Source organism: Salarias fasciatus (assembly GCF_902148845.1).
Source record: "Salarias fasciatus chromosome 7 unlocalized genomic scaffold, fSalaFa1.1 super_scaffold_4, whole genome shotgun sequence".
NCBI classification, from domain to species: Eukaryota; Metazoa; Chordata; class Actinopteri; order Blenniiformes; family Blenniidae; genus Salarias; species Salarias fasciatus.
Genome location: NW_021941229.1, coordinates 24,943,802 through 24,971,695, shown reverse-complemented (window position 1 = coordinate 24,971,695; position 27,894 = coordinate 24,943,802). Strand labels below are relative to the sequence as shown.

At 45.1% G+C, this 27,894-nt stretch overlaps 3 protein-coding genes across 3 annotated transcripts; 2 read left to right on the top strand and 1 right to left on the bottom strand.

The window, feature by feature from the left end:
• Window positions 1-218: 218 nt before the first annotated feature.
• Window positions 219-16,079, top strand: grk5 (G protein-coupled receptor kinase 5). The gene is made up of 16 exons (XM_030085300.1): window positions 219-431; window positions 3,088-3,177; window positions 3,269-3,381; window positions 3,914-3,991; window positions 4,069-4,166; window positions 4,992-5,084; window positions 5,196-5,259; window positions 5,674-5,814; window positions 6,744-6,934; window positions 7,014-7,051; window positions 8,002-8,091; window positions 9,200-9,408; window positions 12,300-12,437; window positions 13,948-14,085; window positions 14,173-14,304; window positions 14,388-16,079. The coding sequence occupies exons 1-16, from the start codon at window positions 380-382 to the stop codon at window positions 14,475-14,477; spliced, it is 1,755 nt and encodes a 584-aa protein (XP_029941160.1). The 5' UTR covers window positions 219-379; the 3' UTR covers window positions 14,478-16,079.
• Window positions 16,080-16,123: 44 nt separating this feature from the next.
• Window positions 16,124-24,163, bottom strand: ash2l (ash2 like, histone lysine methyltransferase complex subunit). The gene is made up of 17 exons (XM_030085299.1): window positions 24,103-24,163; window positions 23,347-23,413; window positions 22,939-23,084; window positions 22,769-22,857; window positions 22,446-22,540; window positions 21,426-21,521; window positions 21,046-21,141; window positions 20,804-20,879; window positions 20,302-20,319; window positions 19,508-19,607; window positions 18,427-18,644; window positions 18,183-18,350; window positions 17,885-18,078; window positions 17,711-17,803; window positions 17,471-17,569; window positions 17,331-17,390; window positions 16,124-16,601 (listed from the first exon to the last, which is right to left on the bottom strand). Exons 1-17 carry the CDS (start codon window positions 24,159-24,161, stop codon window positions 16,494-16,496), a joined length of 1,782 nt encoding a protein of 593 aa, XP_029941159.1. The 5' UTR covers window positions 24,162-24,163; the 3' UTR covers window positions 16,124-16,493.
• A 2,717-nt stretch (window positions 24,164-26,880) lies between these two features.
• pnx (posterior neuron-specific homeobox) lies at window positions 26,881-27,767 on the top strand. The gene is made up of 2 exons (XM_030084422.1): window positions 26,881-27,019; window positions 27,325-27,767. The coding sequence occupies exons 1-2, from the start codon at window positions 26,881-26,883 to the stop codon at window positions 27,765-27,767; spliced, it is 582 nt and encodes a 193-aa protein (XP_029940282.1).
• Window positions 27,768-27,894: the final 127 nt, after the last annotated feature.

Sequence of the window (27,894 nt, the reverse complement as noted above, 5' to 3'; positions counted from 1 at the left end):
CTGGGTTTTGGCGCATGAATGACTGAAATGCAGTGAGCTCCTCACCTTGTGACACACTTCTGATCACTGAGATCTGGTTGTCAAATCAATAAGCAAACAAACAAACTGATGTAATCGACGAGCTGAACGCTCTGACGCGCGTGGGTGTGGAGGGGGGGGGGGGGGGGGGGGAGGAGGAGGAGGAGGGAGTGCCTCACCTCTCAGGTATGAAGCGCACAGAGCCGAGCCTCCATTCATGACAGTCCGCTGCAGGTGAGAGGTCCCGGCTCGGCCCCGCTCGGCTCGGATCGGTTCTGCTCGGCTCGGCTCGGCTCGGTTCGGTTCTGCTCGGCTCGGACGTCCCGCAGCTCTGGACTGATCCCGCACACACTCCTCCTGCATGGAGATCGAAAGCATGGTGGCGAACAGCGCTCTGATCAGAGCCAGAGAAGGTGAGAGAACGGCTTCATTTAGAAACACATTCTCCTCTTTCAAAAAGAAAAAGATTTTAGATTGACATTCATGTGATCAACAAGTGTGCAAGTTAATAAAAATAGTGAGATACTGGAGTAAAAAGTTGCTCTATAATTGGTGTCACCTTTGTGAAAAAAAAAAAGAAATGCATTTGACAGAATAAAAATGCTACAATTATCTGAATCTCTTTTGCTTTTGAATTTATAAAACGAAAGCTCTAAACTTTCTCCAGAAAGTCACTGCAGAAAACTGGTACCAACTGATGAAACTACGTCTGGTGAAACACAGTTACTGTAGGGTTAGCGTTATGAGTAATTATTAACCAATTATTGTCTATTTCCCTCATTAAATTAAATTCATCCAAAGTTACATGAATCAGTGGAAGATGCTCTATAATGTGGAAGATAGTTGCAGGAAGATGCTCTATAATCTGGACGTCAGTGGGAGGAAGATGCTCTATAATCTGGACGTCAGTGGGATTTGTTTAATGTTGCTGCTGGAGTTACTTTAGGATTAATGAGGCACTGTTATTCTTGCAGACATTTGAAGAAAGTGTCACCCCTTCGAGAAAGAGCAGATGCTAACGCAGCACCTCAGGAGCTGTGTGCACTTCACCATGGAAGTAACGAACCGACACTGAGTTACTAATTATCAATAACTAACTGGCTCCTTCTTAATAAATGAACCAGCATCTTAGCCTAATGCTAACAGTTAGCTCAGGCAGGAGGACAGAGCCCGTCCCATCTCCTCCGTCACCGAGTTACTTGTTCTATGACAGTAATAATTAACACTTAAGGAAACGGCTATTTTTGAGTTAGTGCTGGATTAGAGTGCAGACCGAGCACAGCATTGAACCAGCAACCCTGCCCCTGCGGCGTTGCTCAAGTCTTTTCCTCCGGAGCGCTGAGCTGTTGATAAACAAACGCGTGGAAGCTGCAGCCAGGAACTGTTCGAGGTTAAAAATACGTCGTGAGGTGAAATGCGGTCCTGCAGGTTCCTGCAGCTAAAAATAGACTCGGTGAATGTGGCGGAGCTGCTATTGTCTGAAAACCAGACGGGCCGGGCAGCAGCTGCAGCTCGCTCCAGCACTTTCACTACACTCCAGCACATTTTAAATTATCTTCACTCAACGGTCTGTCTCAACCTTTCAATTTCAAACCTTCAGTCACATTCGCTGGATTTATTTCTGCAGGTCATCTAAACTCGAAGAGCAATTCTTACTGGAACACTGCTGCTTCTGCAAAACCAGAAGAAAAACAAAGTTCAACATCTTTATACAATTAAGTGAAAAAAGGCTAATGCTAATGCTAATTACAATACAAAAACTTTCAACTGCATTAAGCTAGCATTGATGAGAACTTCCTGTTCAGATGAAGAAAATAAAAGTTTGCAGACACTTAGCGTTACCCAACTGTTTGCTCAAGTATCGGCTGACGTCCATTTTTAGCGTTAGCCAGGGGTTAGCATTGTATCAATATAAAGAGATCCTAGAAAAAGGGAAGCTAACATTTACTGAAGGTGGCTAATGCTAATCATAGCTTCTCTAGCTGATGGGATTAACAGTAAACAGCTGGTTTCTCTGAGTGTTCATGCACCGATGCTTTTTAAAGGTCGAGTTTGAGTCCTGAACTTTAGGCACATTCTGATGCCAAGCACTGAAGTACTTAACGTCGTTTAATATCCAAACCTCGTTCTCGCTCCCCGACCTGCTGCTGGCGGATGACGTCCGCTAATACTTGGACGGAGTTTGAGTCCGAGTGCAGCATCGAGCCGGATGACCGATGCTGGTGCCGCTGCATCCCGAGCTGCACTCCTACACAAAGAATTTTACAAGCAAATAAAAGAAAAACAAACAATTCAGTTCAGAGAGCAATGAAAGTAAATACGTAAAATGCTTCCTTACAAACTATTGTTGATGGGAATGTTTGAGCAGGTGTTTTCCACAGTGTTCTATTTTTGTCCATAAAAACATTTTGGTCCAGTTTTAGTCTCATTGACTGTAATGATCTCTGTGACCCAACAGTTTGACAAACTTGTTCTTAAACAGTTCCATCTCTCCTATCTCATTTCACCACAATCTGTGAAAAAGCCCAAACTGGACCGATCGGTCGTTATGTAATGAAGCTTGGCGTGATAAGAGAGAATAACCTACCTGGATAGAGGTCGTTCCACTCCATGTGTCACCATCGGTTCATCAGCTCACTCTATCTCGCTGAGGGAAACACGCAGCGTCGAGACAAAATGTGCCAGAAAGCATTTCCTGCCCAGCCGAAGGATGAGCGGGATCCAGATCGGAGGGGCTGTGTGAGTGGAAATATCACTTGGTGGTTTAACGGCGTCGCTATTGGGAGACAGTTTTACTCTCAGTTTGGCTCAATTATTCTGAATTAAAGACATTTGGTGCGTAAACGAGGGTCAGAATCAGGGAATCATTCGAGGCCTGGGTGGGAAAGAGAGCCGAATGGAAACAAGGCAGGTGGTCGTGGTGGAAGGCCCGAAGTCTGAGACGACGAGGTGACGGCGGCCACCGAGGCAGGAAGTCACGAGACGTCCGAGATGTGGACGGAAGCGGGAAATGAGCACGAGTGCTTTCTGGAAAGTGAAGAATGAGCCGAGTTTTTGTCTTTGCTGCAGGCGGAGGGGGCAAAGGTCGCAGCTGGAAATGGAGAGACATGCTCCGCTTCGCTCACATCAGCCAGTGTGCCGACCTGGCCGCCAGCATCGGTCAGTGTGTGTGTGTGTGTGTGTGTGAACACGCTGTGGTTTACTGTGCACGTCTAACGCTGTGTGTGTGTGTGTGTGTGTGGTCCGTCAGAGCGGGACTACGACAGTCTGTGTGTGAAGCAGCCCATCGGGAGGGAACTGTTCAAGCTCTTCTGTCAGAGTCGGCAGGACCTGCAGAACTTCATGTCCCTGCTGGACGCTTTGGTAGGAGATCCACAACATCGTGTCTGAGCACCATAATCCACGTTCACAGTTAATCTGGTGCAGACTGTGCTAAAAATGTATCAGAGTACAAGAATATTGAAAGATTTATTCATCAATTCATGGATTTACCTTCCGAAAATAATTTTACAACCACACTATGTAATGTCTCTGAGCTCCGTTCACATGTGAACACGACAAACGCAACAAATCTTTCTCGTTTTCATCTGAAAATTTAACTTAGTTTAACAAATTATTGCATTACAATTCTGTCAATAAAGCTTCCATAATGAGACTTTGTTTTTTAATCTTTAAATGAAATAATTAGACTCCATCAAAAACATTAAGAAGTGTCAACTGTTTAGAACTTTCATCTTTGAGATCTTTTCTTTTAAAGCTTTTTATCATCACATTCATGACTTTCATATGTTAAAAGATTGAAGGTGAATTCTGAATGCAGAAAATGTAGAAAACAGTTATGTAAACGTGTTCTTAGAATTTTGAATGATCTAAAAGTTAATGATCGACGTTTCAGGAGGTCTTTGAGACGAAGTTGGACGACGAGCGGTTGGATTTCGGCTTCAGCATCGTCCAGAAATTCCTCACGACTCAGGTCTGACCTCTCATTCGCTTCTGATCGGCGTTTCCCTCTGCTGCGGTTTTGAACCCTTTTTACCCACAATCCCTCAGTCCAACCAGTGCGTGACGGTCGTGTCGAAGCACAAGGACAGCTGCGTGGAGGGTCTGCAGTACGACGCCTGCAGGGACGTTTTTCAGGACTGCCGGGCGTAAGTTCACAGCTCGAATAGAGCATCTTCCTCCTCTAACATCCAGATTATAGAGCATCTTCCTCCCACAACATCCAGATTATAGAGCATCTTCCTCCCTCTAACATCCAGATTATAGAGCATCTTCCTCCCTCTAACATCCAGATTATAGAGCATCTTCCTCCCACAACATCCAGATTATAGAGCATCTTCCTCCTCTAACATCCAGATTATAGAGCATCTTCCTCCTCTAACATCCAGATTATAGAGCATCTTCCTCCTCTAACTTCCAGATTATAGAGCATCTTCCTCCTCTAACATCCAGATTATCGAGCATCTTCCTCCTACTAACATCCAGATTATAGAGCATCTTCCTCCTCTAACATCCAGATTATCGAGCATCTTCCGCCTACTAACATCCAGATTATAGAGCATCTTCCTCCCTCTAACATCCAGATTATAGAGCATCTTCCTCCTCTAACATCCAGATTATAGAGCATCTTCCTCCTCTAACATCCAGATTATCGAGCATCTTCCTCCCTCTAACATCCAGATTATCGAGCATCTTCCTCCCACAACATCCAGATTATAGAGCATCTTCCTCCCACAGTTCAGATCATGTTAACATAACACCTACACGCAGCATTAAAACATTTTGCAGTTCCAAAAAAGATTTGGCAATTTTTAAGGACATCAATCCCACAAATCCAACCTTCTTACAAACGCGCTCAAATCATGACTAACGAGGCCTCTTATGAAACACTGCTACGAAAAAGAAATCATTGCCTTTTTCATATGTATGTGTGAGAAAAGTGATTAATAATAAACCCGTGTTTCCCGTTTCAGAGATCTGCATCAGTGCCTCAGTGGAGAGCCCTTCACTCAGTACCAGTACTCCATGTTTTTTGATCGTTTTTTACAGTGGAAGATGTTGGAGAGGTCAGTATGCCTTATCTGAAAGAAAAAAAAGAAAGTCTCCGTTCCATGTGAAGCTTCTTTTCCTTCAGAAGCCATTCTGAGTGACAAATTGCCCGTTTTTATCCCCTCAAGGCAGCCAATCACCAAACAGGCCTTCAGACAGTACAGACTGCTGGGGAAAGGAGGCTTCGGAGAGGTGAGATCGGAAGATAATTGCAAGTTATTACAAAGGCTGCAATTTACGAAACAGGTAGAGGAAGAAAAATTCCACAATCGCATCACCTAATTAGAGGCTCCGGTTCCCAAACAGGTTGGGCACAATGAAAATCAAATGTTTTCCGGTCTGTACGTCTCTGGGCATAGTTTATACTCCAGACGCAGACGATACACGAAGGCCAGAAGACAAGAGGAAGTACGCAGCCAGCGAGCGCTGTGATTGGTCCGTTCTGCTGCGTCACAAATCCCAATAATGTGGACGAGACCGCGCAGGAAGCTAGCTCATTGTGTAGCTACGCACAGAGGCATGTTAGCGTCAGGAACACGAAGGGAGGATCTCTCTGTCGTCACGGACTCGAACCCGCGGCCCTGACCAGGTGACGCGTCTCGGCAGGTGTGGGCCTGCCAGGTGAGAGCCACGGGGATGATGTACGCCTGCAAGAAGCTGGAGAAGACCCACGTGAAGAAGCGGCGGGGAGAAGCCATGGCGCTCAACGAGAAGCAGATCCTGGAGGGGCTGGACAGCAGATTCGTGGTGAGGCTGCGCCGCCGCCGCTCCACTTCCTGTCAGCCGGCGTTCCACTGGACGAGACTCCGGCAAAAACTTCAGAGGGAAGATTTGCTAAATAAAATCTAATAACACTTATTTTAGTTCATTCATTTATCTTAACACTTTTATATCAGTAGCTCTCTTTAATTTTCCTAAATTCACAGATTTTTCTTTATCACAAATAAAAAAAAAGTGTTCATTCTTCTTAGAATTAATGAGTTTTCCTTTTTTATTAGTTTTTCTTTAAATTTGCTTATTTTTTGTGAGTTCCTCTAACTTTTCAGATTCCCTTGAGCAGATTGGTTTACTAAATTTGCAAATCATTTTTTATCAATTTACTGACATAGTTCAACAATTTTTCTTGAAAAATTTAAACTTTAATTTTTTTTCAATCAAATTTTTTCTTTAAGAGAATATTATGTTGTCTGAGTTATTTTCTATTTCAATTAAATTTTTTATTGTACAATTTTAGTCTCACTAATAATTGATATTTCAAACATACGTACATTAATTTAAACAATGGTCTAAATTTTACAAATATCTTTAATGAATTTTCAACTGAAAATAAAGGTGAAATCATGATTTGTCGATTGATTTGATAATTTTATTTTACAACATGCCTATTTTGATCCATTTAATTGAAATTCTAGTTTTCTATTCAATCTTAAAATATAAGACACTCGACTGGAAAATATTTGGAATATTTAAAATTTTATTTTAAAAAGCATGCATTTTTTCAGATCTTTTTCCCCCATTCAATTTTTTTTTAAATGCCAAAAAACATACTTTGGGAATATATTTTGTTTTCTTCTGGGAATAATCTATAATTTATATTATTAATGAGCTATGTGGGATGAAGGTTTGAGTGCTCTCACACAGGTGTCCCTGATAAAGCCCTCCTCCCCCTCCTGCAGGTGAACCTGGCGTACGCCTACGAGACCAAACACTTCCTGTGCATGGTTCTGACCATGATGAGCGGCGGCGACCTGAAGTTCCACATCTACAACATGGGCGAGGCGGGCCTGCAGGAGGAGCGGGTGCGCTTCTACGCCGCCGAGGTTTGCTGCGGCCTGATGCACCTGCACCGGAAGTCCATCCTGTACAGGTGAGCGGCTCACTTCCTGTCACGTGACCCCCGCCGGTCTGCAGAGCGACCAATCAGACGCTCCCTTTTCCTTCTGCAGGGACCTGAAGCCGGAGAACATCCTGCTGGACGACAACGGTACGTGTGCGTCTGCGGACCGACGCTGGTTTATACTGGAGTGTTTGGTCCGTCTGTGTGTATTTATGTCTGCTTGTTTACATGGTATCGTACTGGTGAGCTGCGTTTGTTCTTTATTGACTTTTGTTAGAAAATGTTATATTGCATGCTTGTTTCTATCAAGATGTGGCTGTGGTTGTACCTGTATGTTTTCATGTTCGTGTGTGTCACATTGGTTTGTGCTTCTGTTTTTCAGTGTTTGCATGTGTGTTTTTGGATTTTTATTTTTGTTTGCGTTTTTTTGAATGCGTGTGTGTGTGTGTGTGTTGGACTTACATTTGCACATGTCCTTGGCAACATGTGTGTGTACATTGGTTTGTATGTCTGACAGTGTTTTTTGTGCTTGGTTTGCTTTTTTTTTCTCGTGTGTGCTGCTGGTGTGTGTGTGTGTGTGCATTAGTTTGTATGTTTCTATGTTTTAGAGTGTTTGCATGTGTTTTTTGCGTGTGTTTTTCCACTTACTCTTGTGCATGTCCATATCAGCATGTGTGAGTTGGTTTGTGAGTCCGATCCTGTTTTGTGTTTGGTTTTTGCATTTATTTTTCGTGTGTGTGTGTGTGTGAGACCTGCAGCCTGCAGTCAGGTCACACTCGTTCCCTGAAGAGAAATATCAAGCTCACTTTCAGCTGTGCAGTTCACCTGAGCTGCTTCCAGGTAATCAGATATGCAGCCAATCACGTCGCGGCTCTGAGCAGGAAGCGGCTCTGACGGTATTTTGACTCGGTGCCAGTGGGAAGGGGGCGTGGCCGGGCTATTTTTAGCAGCGGCTCATTATTCCAGTCCCCGGGTGGTTGAGCCGGCAGGTGTGTGAGGAGGAGGCGGGGCCGAGGGGAGGCGACCGCCCGGAGGGAGAGTACGTCATGAGAGCCAAGCATGTCAACCATCAAACCAGTTTCTTTTGTTCTCTTCAGGACACATCCGCATCTCTGACCTGGGATTGGCCGTCAAGCTGTCTGAGGGGGGTCTGGTGCGAGGCCGGGTGGGCACGCTGGGGTACATGGGTAGGTATCCGCCCCAGCAGCCTCCTGTCGGGGAATCCACGCTCATACTTAACCCCGTCCTGACAGGAGTGAGCGCGCACGCTTCCCTGAGAAACTCAGAAGGTTCAGGATTTGAAGCTGAGAACTTGAGCTTTACGCACCTAAACCGAGGCCCGTTTACACCACAATGTTTCCAGTGAAAACGACGTCGGTTTATGCAGAAACAACGAAAACGGTTTTGCTAGCTTGCCAGGGTTAGCAGTGGCTGTTTGTTTTTGTTGTGTAAACACACACGCTGCAGAAAACAGTACACTCTGAACATTAACAACGGGAAAACGCAGACACTCACTGGAACAGACAAACAAGTTGGATTGTTCTGTCGACTCAAAAACTACCAAGTCCAGGAGAATCTGGACTGGAACCAGGACCAGGACAATATGGACCAGGAGCCATAACACTCATGACCAAAGTCGCGTCTTCCCCCGTTTCCATAGAGACAGAGTCGGAGCTTTTCAAAGATTTGTGTTTATAGTGGTTCTGAGGACCGTCGTCATGTGAACAGACCCCTAAAATGGAACCAAAGTTTCCTGTTTTCACTTGAAAACGTCGTCGTGTAAATGAGGCCTAAATCTCATGACCTCCCTCAAACACTTCTGCAGTTGGAGCGTTTCAACGTCAGTGATCTTCAGTGATGTTCAACGTATATTCCTCATCACTGAGGCCATACGACAATTTCAGAAACAAGGCAAACAAGCACTCCTGTTGTTCAACTTGTGTCAATAATTTAATCATTAAAATTCCTTTAAAGCGACGTTAAAGGCGCCAAAATGGGATTACTGCTCGGTGAAGCTGTTTTGTGAGTTTTTGCATCATTACTTCCTCCTGAGCTGCTGCGCTGTTTGACTTTTTAATCTGTAAAAACAGAGGAACTTTATACAAGCAGCATTACCTGGATTTCCCTTTGGATTAAAGGAGCTTTATACCTGAACCCGATGGCACCGATACGCTAAAACTCGTCGTTTTGGATCAGAATTCACGGTTAAAACAGGCTGAGTGAGTCACTCCCTGACAGAGCAGGACCCCGAGCGGAAGCTTCACCTCTGGTTTCTCTTTGGGTTCCCGGGTCCAGCTCCGGAGGTGGTCAGCCACGAGCGCTACGGGATGAGCGCCGACTGGTGGGGCCTGGGCTGCCTGGTGTACGAGATGACGGCGGGGCATCCGGCGTTCAGGGCCCGGGGGGAGCGGCCCAAGGCGGCCGAGATGGAGAGGAGGATCCAGACCGAGCAGGAGGAGTACGGCGACAAGTTCAGCAAGGCGGTGAAAGACCTCTGCTCCTCGGTGAGTTCAACACACATTTACATACATTTTCAAACTACGGTGTGAAAATTCCAAGCTTGTAGCTGCTTTACTTTCTGAATTAAGGAGGATTGAAAAACAGTGTGTCATCTGCAAAAAAAAAATTATAATCGCTCAAATTGAAGGCTGGATGAAGAAGATGGTTTAGATGGGCTCATTTCTGAAGTTTGTGAAGAGCTGAGATGGTAAAAAAGTGGGAGAAGTTTTACAGCAGGACAGAAAACAAAATGTTTATTATGTAACCATGTTCTGAATAAAGACCTTTGGAGACAAACTTTGTTGCCTCGTAAACCAGCCCCGCCCACTCCTCATCTGGATTTTGGAGTTGGGCTCAGTCTGGGTAGGAGCCCATAGAAGGGGATTTCACTCGGTCGTGAACGGCCGAGCCAATCGGCGTTGCCGCTTTTTGTTTTCAAATTTTTTTGGGGCGAATTCCGGTGGCTAAACCGGAAGTGACACCATCACTGCGCGTAGCGGAGATTACAGACTTTAACTGTAACCATCGTCTGAAAGCTACGGAGCCCCGGACATGACATGGTAAAAAAAAAAATGTAAATTGTGGCCACGAATTACTAATTCGTTCCCTCGAATTAATAAATCGTGCGCACGAATTACTAATTCGTTCCCACGAATTAGTTATATCATTCATATACTGAACAGTTCAGTAAAGTTGGCAGCATATTGACAGATACGGACTTTCAGTCTCAATAACTCTTTAACAAAATGTCAGTAACATACAAAGGGCGCTGCATCCCATCGTTGTGAGGTGGACAATATGCTATAAGCTCATTTTTATTAAAAATATCTGCCTATCAAGCAGCAGAAACAATATTGATTTCAATCAGCACCCGGTAGTGCTGCGGGCTTCAGGGACCGTCTACAATTTACAAGACGCAGCAACAGTGAAGACAAATAGCTCAAAAAAAACAACAAAAAAAACCCCAACAACTAAAACAACAACAACAACAAAAAACGTAATACCACCACTGGGATTTACTACAGTGTCACCATAATCGCTACAACCTTCATTTGTCTCCTATTAAATTTATTGGATATGGTGTTTGTCTTCACTGTTGCTGCGTCTTGTAAATTGTAGACGGTCCCTGAAGCCCGCAGCACTACCGGGTGCTGATTGAAATCAATATTGTTTCTGCTGCTTGATAGGCAGATATTTTTAATAAAAATGAGCTTATAGCATATCGTCCACCTCACAACGATGGGATGCAGCGCCCTTTGTATGTTACTAACATTTTGTTAAAGAGTTATTGAGACTGAAAGTCCGTATCTGTCAATATGCTGCCAACTTTACTGAACTGTTCAGTATATTGTAATGACTCTTGAGTCAGTATTAGTTAAATGTGCTGTTGCGCCATTTTTCCTGAGGGTGGCACTCTAGGATTAGAGAGGTGGCTGAAGCCAGCCTTTTGCTGTTGTTCATGGATTGTTGGAAACAGTTAGTTTTTGAGAGATCGGCGTGGGTTACGGCCGCAACAGTAGCCCTGTGTTGCTGTTTGTTTTGCCTAAGTGCAATAAAAAGAGCCGTGTGGAACGACCTGGAGACGTCTGGTGCTTCGCAGATTGCAGAACGTTACAATATGAATGATATAACTAATTCGTGGGAACGAATTAGTAATTCGTAGGAACGAATTAGTAATTCGTAGGAACGAATTAGTAATTCCTGCGCACGATTTATTAATTCGTGGGAACTAATTAGTAATTCGTGGCCACAATTTAATTTTTTTTTTACCATGTCATGTCCGGGGCTCCGTAGAAAGCTGCAATAAGTAAAGTTCTAGCCAAAATAACAGGTATTACAAAAATCAAGCAAGAGCAAGAGTCTGCGCCTGGTGAGTTTCTAACAGGAAAAGACGTTTTTTTCATGTCTTTGCGTGTAGGGAAGCTAGAGCTAAGAGCTAATGCTAACCCTGAGAGAAGCTAACGCATTTTGATGACGTATTTCTTTTGAAGCGCTGATTGGCTGAAGTACGCTGTCAGTCAAAGATTAACCGACCCCCTGCAAGAAGTTTCTATGGGCTCCTATCCAGACTGAGCTTAACTCCAAATCCAAATGTGGATGAGGAGTGGGCGGGGCTGGTTTACGAAGCTACAAACTTTGCCCATCGTCATGAAAAATCCAACACACTTGATAAGTCTAAATACCTGGCTGTGAATTCATTCTTCATATATTTTTTTAACCTTTTATTATTTTTTGATGTTTGAGTATTTTTGTTTTCTATCATTTTAGATTTTTTTTTTTAATTTACCATTTTAATATTTAAATAACAGCAAATATATGCGTTAGGAAATAAATCAGTACTTGGGGTCAGTGTCCAGTCATATCCCATTGTAATTTGCATTATGTGACACAGAAAACATCAAATAACAGGATTTCTAAAAGTGGTTGTGCAGCTCTGCTTTTCATCAGTAGCTGGGTGCGCTTTTATCCACAGTACTCAAAATTACTTTCGCTAATTCAGCAACTTTTGCCTTTAAAATAGTTTTTGATTTAGTTAATTTAATGAGACACAGAAAGACAGTGAAGCCGTCTTCTCTCTTTATGTATTGAAAAGTTTTGGGATTCAACATAGATTTAAATACATTTGTATTTAAAAAAGAAATTAAAGAAGTCTACTTTCTACTGTCCCTCATATTTTGTTTTAATGCATTTCTATTTTTCCTGTTTTTAACATTTTTTTTAAAAATGGGAAGCAATTTCATCTACTTTTATTTATAAAATGTGCTACATGAATAGAATTCTTCTAAGTTCAGAGCTAACTTGTGTTTGAACCAGAAATGTTCCCGGTGCGAGTCGAGAGAGCAACACGCTGCAATGAAAACTGAACTTTAATCTTCTGATTATTCTGTTGTTGCAGCTGCTGAACAAAGACCCAAAAGAGCGGCTGGGTTGCCGCGGTTACGGGGGAAAAGAAATCCAGTGTCACTCCTTCTTTAAGAAAGTCAACTTCCGGATGCTGGAGGCCGGACTGGTGGAGGCGCCTTTCAAACCCGACGTAGGTTCAACCCACTGAAACACATTCATGTCTTCACTGCCGTCTGGATCCAGAACATCATCTGGTTCTTCTCACATAAAATCATCTAAGTGACCTGCAAAGCAAAGTTAAATAAGACTTTTTCGACCTGTACGCTCCTTTAAAACATGTTACATTCATCATTTTAACGACTATACAATGGCAGAAAATCTGTTTATTTCCTTGCTTTTCGTCTCATTACTTCTTTTTAATTTTATTCATAGAATTCAGCTGCCTTTAAATGACGTTTCAAGGGAAAACACTGTTTTTTTGTGTTTTTATTTCAGAGAAGTTTTGCGCTTATTTTGAAAGCGGTGTTTGTTTTCACGGAATCGGCAGAAACACTGACGTTGATCTAGTTTTGTTTGCGAAGACGGAGGACAAGTGTTTTTTAAAAATGGTTTTTCTCTGTGTAAACAGAGAAAAACAATGAAAGTTTTTGTTTTTCTTGAAAACCTGAGTGATTTTTGTTAAAGAAAGTATTTCACACTCTTTAAAACAGAAGATCATATTATATTCAGTTTTTCTGTTAAATTTTACCTTCATTTTTATCCTTTTGATCTGTTAACCGAACTAGGATTCTCAGAAAAAGTTTGCTTGATTTTCCCAGTTAACATTACTACTTTTGTCCCTGAATTCTGATTTCTCTATGTTGTATTTTCTTGGATTTTTTTCCCCTATAATTTTCCACTTTAATCTCAAAATATTTGTGGTGTTTTTAGATCCACGATTGTAATCTGTGGGGTTCCACAGGGTTCTCTCCTCGGCCCTGTTCAGTTTTCTTTATGTATCCTACCCCTGGGGTCAGTTATTAAAAAAAAAAGTGCAGTCTGTCTTTTCACTTTTATGCTGACGATTTGACGATATTTGCGCCCATGAGGCAGAAGGAAAACTCTGTGCTTACCGAGTTGTTGGACTGTAATAATGTCATGTACATTACTCCGATGCTGTCGTCCCTCCATTGGCTTCCAGTTTGCTTTAGAATAAACTTTAAACTCCTCTTGTGTGTTTTGAAAACCATTACCGGCCTGGCTCACTCTTACCTGTATGATATTTTAACTCTTCGTGACCCTGGCACGACCTTCAGGTCTGTCTTATGTTCTATGTAAAATTTTCCTGTTTGGTTCTGTGGCTTTGTTGATAAGCGCTTTAAATACCTTTTGGGTTTTTGTTAAGAGCTATAGAATAAAAATAACTGATGGATAATCTCAGCAAATTACACATTGTTTTAAAATCTGATGATTGTTTTGAGCATTTTTTTTTCTCTATAGAATTAAGTCTTTAACCCCCTTCATCAAAGGATCGTTCGCTTTCTCTGGGATTGAAAATGATTCCAGAACTAGATATCACAGTTCTGACCAAAAGAGCAAATATTGTCCATTTTCCACCAAATAAAATCAGTTTTGAGTCAAAACACAGTTTGGAAACTGAAGCTCTTTTCAGAATCGAGTTTTGTACTCACCGTATCTGCTGGTTTGTGCCCCTCCTTCAGCCCAGACTGGTGTACTGCAGCGACGTTCAGGACATCGAGGAGTTTTCGGCAGTGAAGGGCGTCTCTCTGGACCAGAGCGACGACAACTTCTACTCCAAGTTCAACACGGGGAGCGTTCCCATATCGTGGCAGAAAGAGGCCAGTCCACGTCCGGGTCGCGCTCCGTCTCCGGAAACGTTGGGCCGAACCTCACCGAAGTCTCTCCGTCTGTCCCCCCCTCCACAGATCATCGAGACCGGCTGCTTCAAGGAGCTCAACACGTTCGGTCCCGAGGGGAGCCGCTCGCCGGACCTGGACTGGGCGCAGGCCCCCGAGATGCCCAAACGCAGCCTGCTGCATCGGATCTTCCGCAGACACGTGAGGAGTCACAGCCTCTGAGGGAAGAAGTCGCCGAGGTTCCACCGGAACCACTGAGTGTTTGTTTCCTGTCGTCCCAGCAGCACGGGCCGGACGCGCCGGAGGAAAACAAACCCAACTTGGTCTCCGGCGAAAACTTCATCAAGTCGGGGATTCTCAGCTCCACGCTTTGAGGACGATCCCAGCTCAGAGACTGCTTGAAAGACTAAGAACCACCATCCACTGTAGCAGAAGAGGACTTTTTACCCATGAAACCTCTGTTGTTCACCGTGTTGGCTACAGCCACTTCCTGTTCACACTCGCTTCTTCCCTTTCTTTGGACCTTGACGCGCTGCATTTGTCGACCTCTAAAGATACATGGTTGTACATGACATTTTCAGGTTGAATAAATGCGCGCACACATCTGTAGGAGCATCCTCCTTTCCAGCTCGTCTTAGAAAAACTAATCGTCGTCAGCTGACTGTTCCGGTCTAAGGCACCTCAACACATCATGAGTTCTCGACCACAACTCATCTAATCTTGTCGTTTCTTCTGGGAAATTCAGATTCTGAGTTGTTCATCAAACGTGAGAATGAGAAAACCAAAAAGCTCCATGAAGTCAGAACGTTCAAGTCGCAACACGTCCAATTGGACTGAGACCTTGGAATTCTACAGGGCGGAGGTTCAAAAAGCCCGAACCTGAAGGTAAAACATTCGAGTTTCACAACGGTACATCCCATTTAACATGGAACTGGGAATTCCATCCTGCTCTTGAAGTTCACAGGCTGTCTGAACTCTACCGGGGGAAGATAAAAGAAACTGCCTTCTTCTGCAGTAAGAACTCCATCTTTGAAACTCGGTAGGTTCTGGTTCACAAAACCCCTGAACTCATCCTTCAGGTATCAGCTCAGAAGATTTAAATTGTCCCTAAAGTTGGGCGAGCAGTTCTAAAAGCCACATTCCCTTATTTATTCTCCTCCTAATGCTTTTCCTAATGGCCTTGTTTCAACGCAGTTCCTTTATCTCCCTGTGAAGCACTGTGAATTGCCTTGTGTTTGAATGGTGCTATAGAAATAAACTTACCTTTACATCTCGCTCACAAAGTCCAGGGCCTGAAATCCTTGACGCTTCGTCTCCTTGAGGAAAGAATTCCATATCTGAGCTTGGTTCATTCCGGTTCCCTTCAAATTAAAATGCCAATTCTGAAGTGAGGATGGGAAGTTTTAGAAGTCCAGGCCTTGAAGCCACACGTTGAGTGCCGTCTGGATGTTGGGCGCCCGAGTTCCCTTGAGCCAACAATTCCAGGATTGAACCCTACATTCTAGTTGTTGGAAAGCTGGAATTCAATGCCGGGTTTGTAGTTTGCGGTGATAGTTTTGAATCCCAAGACCCCTTTAAGGTTAAGGCTGCGGGTTTGAATTCTGAATTCCCAGATGATCCAAAAGCCATCCAAAAACCCAGCAGCACCCACTAGTGGCCCAACATGAAAACACTGTTTTGGAGTTTGATGCCATTTCCGTGGAACCAGATGATCTCAGAACATTGAAGATGGTGCGTTTTCACGTCGGACGTTGCCGTGACGATGTCATTTTTAACCATTTCCGTTGTGTTGTGTTCTGTGGGTGTGGGTTACCGTGTGAGAGTTAAATGGATGAAACCTGATGCAATTCTTCCACACTCAGAATGAGTGATTGTTTTTTAAATCCGGAAACGCCAACTGGAATCCTTCAACTCATTCTTTTTTCCCCTCCAGATAATCATGTCATTAAAGGCATTTCTTTGTGTCTTCATCTTCATTTCCCCCGGTTTGAAATTCAGATTTCATTCATCACTTGGTGACATGTGTCGTCGTCTTCTTTTATTATTCAACTCAGAGTATAAAACAGTAAATAAGAGGCACGCACACTGTCAAACAAAATTACAACATGAAACACTGACGAGTGCCGGAGGACAGAGTGAAGTGTGTGTGTGTGTGTGTGTGTGAGTCTGTCTGGCTGCAGGAGACGAGTCGATTTAATGTGAACCCCACTTCAAAGTACGCACATGTGAAGGCAGAGCACCAGAAGGTGGAATGTTTTTCTGACCATTGAAGCATCACAGTTGCAGTTTTCGTTTTTTTTTTTAGCTTGGAGGTGGTGAGAGTTGACCTACAGTATCTACGCTGCCGTGTGACGGAGGCGCGGTGTCTGTACTGAGGGTCCGGCGGCGCCTCATCCCTCCCACGGCGGGCTGCGGCGCCCGTCCACCTCCGTCTCCACGTGGTACAGCATGTCCGCCAGCGTGTGCTCGATCACCGCGCCCCAGCCCATGTCGCTCATCTGGAGAGAGAGAAGCAGGGCAGGAGGTCAGAGGGGCCGCCTCCAGGTTGCCTCAGGTCAGGATGAACGCCGGAGGTTTAGACACTTTACTGACCGCAGAAATCAACTTCTAAACCAATAAAACTGCACAACAAAAATTAAAGATCCAGGCAACATGAAGGTATTGAGCTTAATTAAATTGCTTAAAGGGCTGCAAACAGCTAGAAATGCTATAAAACAACTACAATAGCCCATATGGCTGCAATGGGTAAAAATATTTAAAATACAGTTTAACAGTCAAAACAACTGGGCTAAACAGAGCTAAAATAAGAAATTGCTATAAACAGTTCAAATAACTAAAATTGCATAAAAGATTAAATTGCTAAAAAGTACTATAACTAAAAACTGCTCAAAATTAAAAAAATGCTAATAAAATAAACACAATATAAATAAAAAGAGCGAAAATAAAAAAAATAATTAAAACCTTTAAAAAATAAATATAACTAAAACAGCTTACAAAAAATTGCTGAAAAGATAAATACAACTAAAAATAGCTAAAAAACTGAAACTGTTAAAAACAGCCAAAATAAAAGACCCAAAGCATAGATTTCTACAAGGGAAATAAAGAGTTTAAAAATTGATATAACCTGGATCCCTTCATGTTTTGAATATATTACACTGAAATAAGGAACTCTGACGGCTTCTGTGTTGAGTGGAGAAATTGCGGTGTTGGTGCTGTGCAGCTCTTACCGGTTGGTACTTCACATCCTTCGGAGGGAATTTGAAATGCGGCCCGAAGTTGACCGAAACCTGCAAAGACGAGCGAGAGAACGTGAACAAACGGAGGAGAGGTGGAGGCAGAGGCGGAGGCGAGGCGGGTGGCGTCTCACCGTGCAGCTCTTGTACAGGGAGATGGCGGGAAAGTAGAGGCCTTCGAACAGGTTCTCGTAGGCGACGCCTTGGTTGAGTCCGTTTTTGTAGAAAATCATCTGGAAACAAAAAAGATAAAAGACTCAGAAAACAAGAGAAACTTTCTAAACGACTGGATTTCATCTTGGGGAGTGTTTCTGCTGCTTCCGTGAAAACGTAGTGATTTCACTGGAAAGGCTGTGGTATGAACGTTTCCTGACCCTGCTCGGGTCCATCGGCTTCAGGCTCTTCTCGGCTTTGTCCACGTAGTCCTTCTCCTCAAAGTACAGGTAGCTCTTGAACTTGATCAGCGCCTGAACCCAGAGTGGAAACGTCAGAGTCTTGCTATAGAGCCATCTAAGGTGCGGCGTCTGGAGCTTTCCGGGAGACGTCACCTTGTCCTTGTACGTGTCCGGCAGAGCCTTGGCCGTCTCCGTCTCGTCGGGCAGCTCGATGAAGAAGCCCAGCGTGTCTCCCTGGCTGTACCCGGAGGAGTAGTGCTTCCCCATGGACTGGTGGAACTTGGTTCCCTTCTTACTGCGCCACGAGTAGCTGAATTTGTCGTAGCCCAGCGGCGCCTGCAGGTTGCCTGAAACGGAGGGAGTTTGAGGTGAACGTCTGGTATCGTTTCTCTTAGCTCGGCCTTGGTGTGCCTTGGTAGATCCGACGCTCTGAAGCGCCTGTCGGACTCACCGAGCGGCTGTGACCAGCCCAGTCTGGCTGCCGTGTCGGGAGGCATGTCGTCCACGGTGACCTCGAAGTACCAGGCGCCTTTCCGGACCCCGTGCGAGGCTCGGACCATGGAGTAGCCCTTCTCGCCGGTGACCGTCAGCCGATCGTCAGAGATCTTCAGCTGCGGCGCTGCAACGGGAACGCTCGTTACAGGACGGCCGTAAAGGGCCGAGGGGCGGAGAGGCGTGGTGGAACCGGCGGGTACCTCTGTCGTGCAGAGCCAGCAGCACCCGCTCGTACAGGCAGGCCCGGTACAGGTCTCCGGGGATGGGTTTGCCGGCCCAGCAGTCCAGCTCCAGCTTCTCTGGGTCCGGAGCGTGGGGGTCCGGCTCCGCCAGGATGTAGCGGTAACCGTCTTTGTTGAAGGGGTGTTCCAGAGGGTAGCCGTGAGGAGGCAGCCGCTGGGCCGAGAACAGTGGGTCACTGCAGGGCCGGAGGAGAGCAGAGAGACGCAGCCGTTACGACGGACAGACCAACGAGTGAAGGAGCGAGTGAACAGTGAAGCCAGCAATCCAACAGACTAAAACCAACTGGAAAAAAGAACAACCGAGCCACGAGAAAGGCCAGAAAAATGCCTGGACGGAACAAGACACCGAGCAAACGACTGAACGAACAAGACACCGAGCAAACGACTGAACGAACAAGATACAGAGCAAACGACTGAACGAACAAGACACTGAGCAAACGACTGAACGAACAAGACACTGAGCAAACGACTGAACGAACAAGACACTGAGCAAACGACTGAACGAACAAGACACTGAGCAAACGACTGAACGAACAAGACACTGAGCAAACGACTGAACGAACAAGACACCGAGCAAACGACTGAACGAACAAGACACCAAGCAAACGACTGAACGAACAAGACACAGAGCAAATGATTGAACGAACAAGACACTGAGCAAACGACTGAATGAACAAGACACTGAGCAAATGATTGAACGAACAAGACACTGAGCAAACGACTGAATGAACAAGACACTGAGCAAACGACTGAACGAACAAGACACCAAGCAAACGATTGAACGAACAAGACACCAAGCAAACGATTGAGCAAACACAAAACTGCACGAGAGACTGAACAAACAAATGACCAAACAAACCAGCAAAACACACAAAACGACCCAAAGAACCCACAAACAAGTGAATGAATGAAACTCCAGAATAATTATGACTGACTAAACAGAAGAACTGAACGCTGTATTAAACAGCAGCAGTGTTTGTGGCCCCTGGTTGTTTCCGGGCCCCCTGCTTCGTTCCTCATCTGGATTTCCAGTTCCCACCTCCGGGTTCTCTTGGCTGCTCCGGCCGCCGTTCCCTCCTGCTGCTGCTGCTGTTTACGTTTGGCTCCTCTTCCTTTTCCTGGACCGGGCGCCAAAGCACCTTCAAGAGCAGCGAAAAGGCCGATGATACAACCGAATTCGAACAAACAAAAACACACACACACACACACACACACACTGAAAGCAGGTTATTGGGTGAACACAGGGCGATAGCAGGCACAAAAAAGGCAGGAATTAGTTGGCGTGGCATCCTCCAGACGCCGTCAGCCTCTTCAAATGCCTCTTTGGTCAGAGCTAAACCCGCTTCTCATGGCCAGAAGCAATTAAGAGAAATTTGACGGTTTCCTGACCAGCCGTTTCGGGTGTCCGTTCACTCCAAACGGGGGCCGAGAGGCTCCGACTCAAACCCGGAGGCGAGAGAAGCGGGACGAGGCGAGGCTAACCGGTGCCGGAGGAAAGCCGACAAGCAAATCCAAAATGGCGCCCTGCTCCCGCTCGGTCGGCGCCGTGGTGCAGAGCAGGGCATCATTTCGAGTCAGGAGATTCTCGGGGGGTTCGGAGCCCGTTAGCAGCAAGCCAGAGACGAGGGAGGAGCGCTCACTGGGGTGGGGGGCAGACAGGGAGGTTACAGCAGGACAGGGATGAAGTTGCCCACAAGATGCTTAAAGATCAGTTTGATTTGGGAAGGGGGAGGGGGCGGGGCTGAGTCTGATTAGAACCTCAGGGCCAACTTCTATCCCGGTAAGTAACAAGACATTAAAAACAAAAACAACCATCAGCTTCCACATATTCACCTGAGAAAGAAGATCCACCTGGAAAACAACGCACACAGTCACTACAACCATCACATCTCAGCATCGGGGATGTTTCACCCTCCTCCTGCCTTAACGGTGGACCGACAGGAAGTCAGAAATACACCACTGCAGCAATCCGTCACTTATATCATCATTGATTTAGTAAAAAAGGTTGTTTTGTTCTTTCTGCTTTAACTCTTTTTTATGAAAACAATATATTCAGTTCATTTTACTACTCATTTTGCTACAGAACAAAATATTTCCTCTATTTTTCACCATGAATTTCTCAAACAAGTTCAGTTTTCCTTACAACTACTAAATATGATCACTGTTTGAAAGACTGTGATACTTCAATCGATGCTTTACTTGACTTAATTGATCCAAAACATTCCCAAACAAACAATCCAAACAATCCAAAACAAAGAAGCTTCTTCAGAGCCTATCGCAGAGACAGAGTCACTTATTTCCCATTCCAGGCCCAAACACCGGTGTGGGTTCTCACCATTGAGGCCGCCGGCGGTGGGCGTCGCTGTGGTCTGTTTCTGAGTGTCGTACGAGGGTCCGATGTTCCCCAGGTCCTGCAGACGGGAAACAGACGGCGGATCAGTGTTTGACACTCATCCTGCTTGGAACTGCACCACTGAAGAACTGGGGAGTAAAACTACTGATAACCGCACCTTTTCCAATAATCTAGGACTAAATTCTAAACAATGCAGCGAGACGTTGGAGTAGGAGGGGCGATACCTGATCCAGAAGGCCGAACTTGGGGTATTCCTCCTCTGCGTCTTTGCTGCCGGGGTCCGGATGCTCCTTCACCAGGAAAACATCTCGCTCTTTACTCTGCAACACATTCAAAACACCATCACCCACCATGTCAGAAACATCTTCCTGATCTGTGAGGGGATTTGTCTGTGCTGCCCCCTACAGGCCACAGACTGCTGGAAACAATCAGGTTCAGGGTTTACAGTTACGCCTCAAAAACAACATGGATTTTAAGTTGTTTTTTTTTTTATTATTATTATTCTTTCAATTATGATACTTTAAAAAAATAAGAAAATGAACTGGAGAAACATCCGATCAGCTGAAGCGTCTCGGAGCAGGAGTGGTGAGCGTGGCGGCCGTACCATGGTCTTCACGATGTTGTTGGGCCAGGTGAGCTTCCCGGGTCTCTGCCGGGTCGTCATGCACTCCCAGTACTTATCGATGAACGGGATGATGTCCTGCGAGGAGGAGAGGAAACACTGAGCTTTTCATGTTGAGAAACATGTCAAAGGCAGGTCCAAACTATTTAAAAAGCACTGGCATCAGTAGTGTTATCAGCAGGTAGCTAACGGGAAGTAACAGTAGCAGAATTGATCAATTTTTAATTAGAGATGCTTCAATATCCCTTTTTAAAGACAACACAAGTTCCACTCTAAAAATTCAAATATGATATAAATATGACGAGGGACATGAGAGCTCAGAGCATCACGATCAGCCAACTTCTCTTACTCTTTTCTTTTTTAATCCCCGATATAAAAATGTTATTGCTTGTGTCTCGATCACCGCAAAACAAGACAACAGTATTTCAGTGGCAAAATAAATCTCTGTAAATACAAATAAAGTGGAAAATAAGCAAATGATTAAGAAACACATGAATAAATGAACAAAAGTCATTAAGAATCAGAGAGAAGAAGAGACAGAAAACAAAAAGAGAGAGAGGGCAGAAGAATGAAGCAACATGTTTGTGGGAAAAAGAAACGGACATTTCTCTGGAGTTAATAGAAGAAGTGAACATGACTGTGTGTTTGTTCTGTGGCAACGAGATGATCTGATGGCTTCATCTCTCAAAAATCACAAAATAAAAAGAAAATGGGCAGAAAGTCACATTTTCTTTTTGTGCATTGTCAAGAAATTTGCTCACAAATTTTGAGCTGTTCAAATGGAAACGAGGCTACTGACTGACAGATTCAGCAAAGCCAGAAGTAAAAAAAAATGCTTCCTTCAAGCTTTATTTTCAGATTTACAAAATATCTGCAGCATTTCAGCTGCTTTCTGGTTTTAACATTGAAGTGTTTTATACGCTGAAAAAGTCACCACTCGGTGGAAAAAGAGGAAAAAAACCCTGAGCACGACTCACACCACCAGCAGGGAAACAGGCAGACCTTGTCTTTGGAGAACATGGTCTTCGGGTGCTCGTCTTGTGTTCTCGATCGCCACGTCAGGTTGGCCAGCGCTGTGAGACACATCTCCTTCAGGTCTGAAACACAGAGCCACAGCTTCACACGGGCGCTTGGTGAGCAGTTTTTCTTCTGCTGCTAAAACACACGGTTCTAAAACAGGTTCCTGATCTTTGGGTGGAGCCGTGAAAACACTCTGGGAAACATCAAGAGGCTTTAAGAAACACAATCATAAAAGTAACATTCACCCCTCAGCTGAGCCGAACAGACAGACCCCACAAAGCTTTAATTGAACACAGAATACCCACTTGCTTGTTTCCTGAGGAAGTAGGTGTTGCCGCTGTGGTGGCACACGTTGCAGTGGAACACATAGTTGGTCATGAAGGGGAGGCAGGTTCTGTGGGGGAAGCAGAGGAGGCTCCGTCAGAAAGTCGCCGCCGCTGCCTCGCCCGTCGTGGGTCGGCGGAGGTGAACGTACGCCGTGTCGATGCCGAACGTGTCCGCCGTGAACCACTTCATGCACAGGGCACACTGGAGCTCCACCTCGCCCAGCTGCCTCCCGCTCTCCTCGTCTCCGGATCCGGTGAGGGTGTCGGCGGCCTCCGAGCCGTCCCCGGCCGCCTCCTGAAACCCAGGCGCCTTAGTAAGACTGACTCAAGTGCAGCAAAGCCACGGAGGGAATGAAAGTCAAAATATACCACTTGATTTCCTCTAAAATCAACAAAAAATGCAAGCAACTCTGGTTTAAAACATTATGTTTATGCAAGCAAAAAATACTAAACAGAGGACAATCACTTTCATAATAATGAATATATATCATAAAGAGATGTCTCGTGGAGACTGTATAATGCTAGTTATTTGAAAGACAACACTGCGTGCGCGTTACCATTCCCTCTTTTCCGTTGGAGGATTCGGTGTCCATGCTGGTGGGGAGTTCTCCAAATGAGGTCTCTCTAGAAAACCATAACAAACAAGAGGAGCTGGAGATGCAACGTGTGTTTCAGAGATTTCCCTGTTGCTACAGCGGCACAACAACACTGTCACACAATGCGGGACAGATCCCAGTCCCCTCACTGTACAGGACACGCTTCCTGCACCAGACTGCATTCAGATTTTCACACTTTCTCAGTTGCATTGCTTCTTTGATTACAGGAGCCATTAAACTTTCTTTTCCAAATGAAAAAAAACGTGAGGCTGTTATCAAAAAAATTCGGCACAGAAGGATTTGTGCTTTATTACACATTTTATCTAATATTCGATTTGTTCCAACTGTCAGAAACAAACAATGAGCAAAACAACCCTAACTGAACGGAGTCTGCTGTGTCAGGGACACATTACTACGGTCACTACGCTGTTACATTTAAATCTTATGAGCTGTGTAAGCATAATGGTGGGAAAAGTGACCACAAACTATAATGCTGTCCAGCAAAAACTATGAAAATCTTTAAAATGAGCCTTTTATTCGCTTGTGTCAGCGCTGCAGTGACTGGAAGCAATGCTAACGTTTGTTAGCTTAGCCGCTCTGCTAACAGCATTTACTCAAAGGTTAAAGCAAAAACGAGCGTCACGCTTCCACAGAACACACACATTCATGTCTGCACTGCTCTGGCACTGAGGAATAGTTTATGTGAAGCGGACAAACCCTTCTCCGGTCTCCGACTCCGCCGCTGCAGCGCTGCCCGCCTCTACTTCAGAAGCCATGTTTGAAATCAATGAAGACGGGAAATATCGCGAGAACAGGCGAGACTACAGCGACGCCGACAGCGACGCCGCAGGCTGAAACCGGAACTGCATCTGTTTACTTTATTTCCAATGGCGCACATGGAGCCGGAGGAAACTGATTCCCTGGGGAGGGATTTGTCCTGGAAAAAAGCGCAACATTTGAGGAACTTTTGCTTCTAAATTAGAAAAAAAAGAAAATACAGGATATAAAACACAATGGCAGGAAAAAACATCATCACAGAACAATAGTAGATAGAAAGTGTGTGCAATCTGTGCATGTGTGATATACATACACAAGAGGCGGAAACTTTAAAAGAGTGCAATAAAAATCAGGTCATTCATTGCACTCATGTGGGAGCACTAATCACTACTCCACCGTGCCGCTGCACACTACTGTCTGAGGGTTCACTCAGTAGTTTCACTCTATTTGCACACTATTCTGCACCACTAATATCAAAATGGCATGAAAACAAAACAACGGTACTTTTTTAATCCCTTTAACATTTGCTGTGACCAGCATGCAGCAGTGATCAGTAGTTCTGCTAAATGCTTCTTGAAAGGTCAACTAAATGCAAAAAAGGACGAACAATCAGCACAGTGAGTGGATTTGGAGGCCGTTCCTGGCTTGTAGACATGCAAACGTCTTCTTTTCTCTTGAACTTTTCTGTTTAGTGCTCTTAAAGAGGCTTTGTGCGGAGAAGAGACCACCCCATGCAGCTACTAGATGAAACATCACTAGCTCACAAAGACAAGTGTGCCAGCAGACGAGCCACAAAAGACCCGGGGAATGCAGAAAGCCCCCCGGGTGAACCAGTAAAAGCCCTAAAGTCATTGTTGGGGGGATAAAAGTCGTGTTTTCTCCTCCCCTTCCCTTCTCCAGCAGAGACACATCTGTGATGCTGAGGGAGTCGAAGCTCCGACGCTAAAACTGGGACGTAGAACTAGATAAACCGAGCTGCGGCGCCTCCGACACTCGTCTTCGTTGGTTTCCTGTCGGCAGTTCGTCCGTTTCCGTTTAGTATCTGTGGCAAAGCCGGAGGTCAGCGAAGGTCAAACCCACTGGTGACATCTGCCGATTGTCCCGACGGGCCGGTCGGGGCTCTCCTCCTGACACCAGCAGCTCCACAGGAGCCTGGAGAGGAGAGCAAACAGCCAGCTGCTGCCTCGACCCCCCCAGGACCCCCCCAGCCCCCCCCCCCCCCCCCCCCCCCCCCCCCCCAAGGCTGAACATTAGCAGACTATACACCGTAATGTGGATTTAAAGACGGGACCGATACCTGGATTGTAACGCTAATGACGTGAGAAACAAGGTTCAGCAATAATATCGGTACAAATTCCTCCATTCATTCATCCCTGTGCGGGAACACCATGGACTCAATATTAAACACAGAAGTTACTGTTAGGAGCTTTTTTCTTATAATTTACCTGCAAACAAACTTGGATTTTACAGCACAGTTTTACTGTTTAATCATAATAAAAATGAATCTTATATTCCCATTTATTGGGTAAAATCTATTCCTTTATTTAATCATAAAATTAAGACTGGTGAGATAATGAAAGTCAAGGCAGACACTCAGATTTCAAAGTTACAAGAATGATGTTAGAAGACACCAGATCTAGAAAACTTTTTATCACATGTAATTCTTATTTTATTGTGGATTCATTTTAAAGAGCCATTATATTTTCAGAATTCCAAATATTTCAAAAGCAAGAATGATCCCCTTTATAGAGCTGTAACAGAGTCAGATATCAGCTTTTATGGTTCAAATGAGAAAACACCTCTGAGTTCTGCAGCGTTTGGGACCAAAGGAGGTTTTCACCATTTTAAACTGAATAAAATTTGTCTGAAACCAAAAAAACATGTTGATTATCTTAAAATAGAAAAATAACTTCACAAAAATTCTGCATAAAAATAAGTTTGTATTGTTGAATTCTCTCAGGTACAATTATGTTTTCTAACACTTTTAGCTGTTAGAGCATTTTTAAAAAGTTTTCCCCCCACAGATTTAGAGATTTAATACATCTTGGCAGTTTTAGCCTCTTCAGTGATTTAGCTGTTTATATATGATGCATTTAGAGAAGTTTTAACTATCAGCATTTCTTTTCTATTTATTTTCTTCTTTTCTTTTTTCTTTTTTCAGTTTTTCTTTTCTTTTCTTTTCCTAACTCCCACTGACTTTGCTGTCTTATTTCTTTTTTTATTTTTATTTTTCTAGCTGTGTTTATCCTGGAGATTACAGCTTTTCTGGCAGTCAGAAGAAACTTCTAAACACATCTTTTATTTAAAGTGTTCTGAGCAGCTCCAGCAGCAGGCTTCAGGCCCCAATAGGTTATTTTTGGTGTTAAATTTGTTCTTTTTGTTGTTTCGTGTGCAAAAAAAGACGCACCACTTTCCCTTTGATGAGTCCATCAATTTGCATCACAATCTGCTCTTCACGCGTCGCAGCGGCGTAAAAAATCTGCCGTCCTGAAAAGAAGACAAGGCGGAGAACAAAGCGGAACACGGAGCGAAACAAAGCGGCACGTTTCGACCAGATGCCCGCTAATAAATAACCCGACCAGCGGGGAGCGCGTGTCTGAGCGTGCGTGTGTGCCTATATATAAGCCACCTGCAGCAGCAGCGGCAGCTCCGGCTCTGGTTCCGGTCCACCCGCACACCGACTCCCCGCGCCCCCTCCGCCGCCCTCAGAGCGCCGACATGCGGCCTCCTGCAGACCCGCTGCCGCCGCCGCCGCCGCCGCCGCCCCACACCACTCCGTTCTCCGTGGAGGACATTCTGGACCCGAGCAAGTTCCCCAGGAAGCCGAGCTGCGTGGAGGACGCAGCAGCAGCAGCAGGTGAGGATCCACCTGACCTCAGGATTTAACACCCGGTTAATACTTCATTCTTCATTAATAAGTCAGTTTTTAAGCTTTAAAGTAAAATAATGTCAATATTGCATTGTTAAATTACTTATAATGAACAGTTTGCATGATGATGACATATCTTCATGCACTCCAACTTCTCAGCCTTATTTGGCGTTTCTTTCAAACTTTATGGAAAATGCGTGAAGAAATAAGGAATTTTCAGCATTTAAAAAAAGTAAAACTGTCACCTTCATCGATTTTATTTCATGGAACTGTTATTTGTCGGTGTGTTCCAGGAGCTCCAGGCCCCGGAGCCGCCCTCCCGCCGCTGCAGGGTCCGGCTCCAGACCCGGAGGCGCACGCCGAGTCCCCGCTGCCGCCGCGGGGCTCGAAGGAGAAGAGCCGGCGGGTCCGCACCGCCTTCAGCCCGCAGCAGCTGCAGCTGCTGGAGCGCAGCTTCCGCCGGAGCCACTACCTGTCGGTGCTGGAGCGGCACGGCATCGCCGCGGCGCTGCGCCTGTCCGAGACCCAGGTGAAGATCTGGTTCCAGAACCGGCGCACCAAGTGGAAGAAGGAGCGGCAGCTGCGGGGGCGCGAGGCCGAGGAGGAGGAGGAGCGGCGGCTCGGCTTCACTGCGCTCTGCTCCCCGCTGCGGATCGGCCCGATGTGCTGCCAGCCGAGCACTCCACTGCTCCTCTTCCCGCCGCTGCCGCTGGTGCCTTACCGGCACTATGCGTAAAGACGCATCGTGCGTAATTACGCACCGTGTGACTGAAGCTGTGAAGACTCTGAGGGGACCAGTAGCTAATGAGACTGTTCTGATATTTTCTTAGGTAATTACGTGATAATTTATATTGATAAACTCT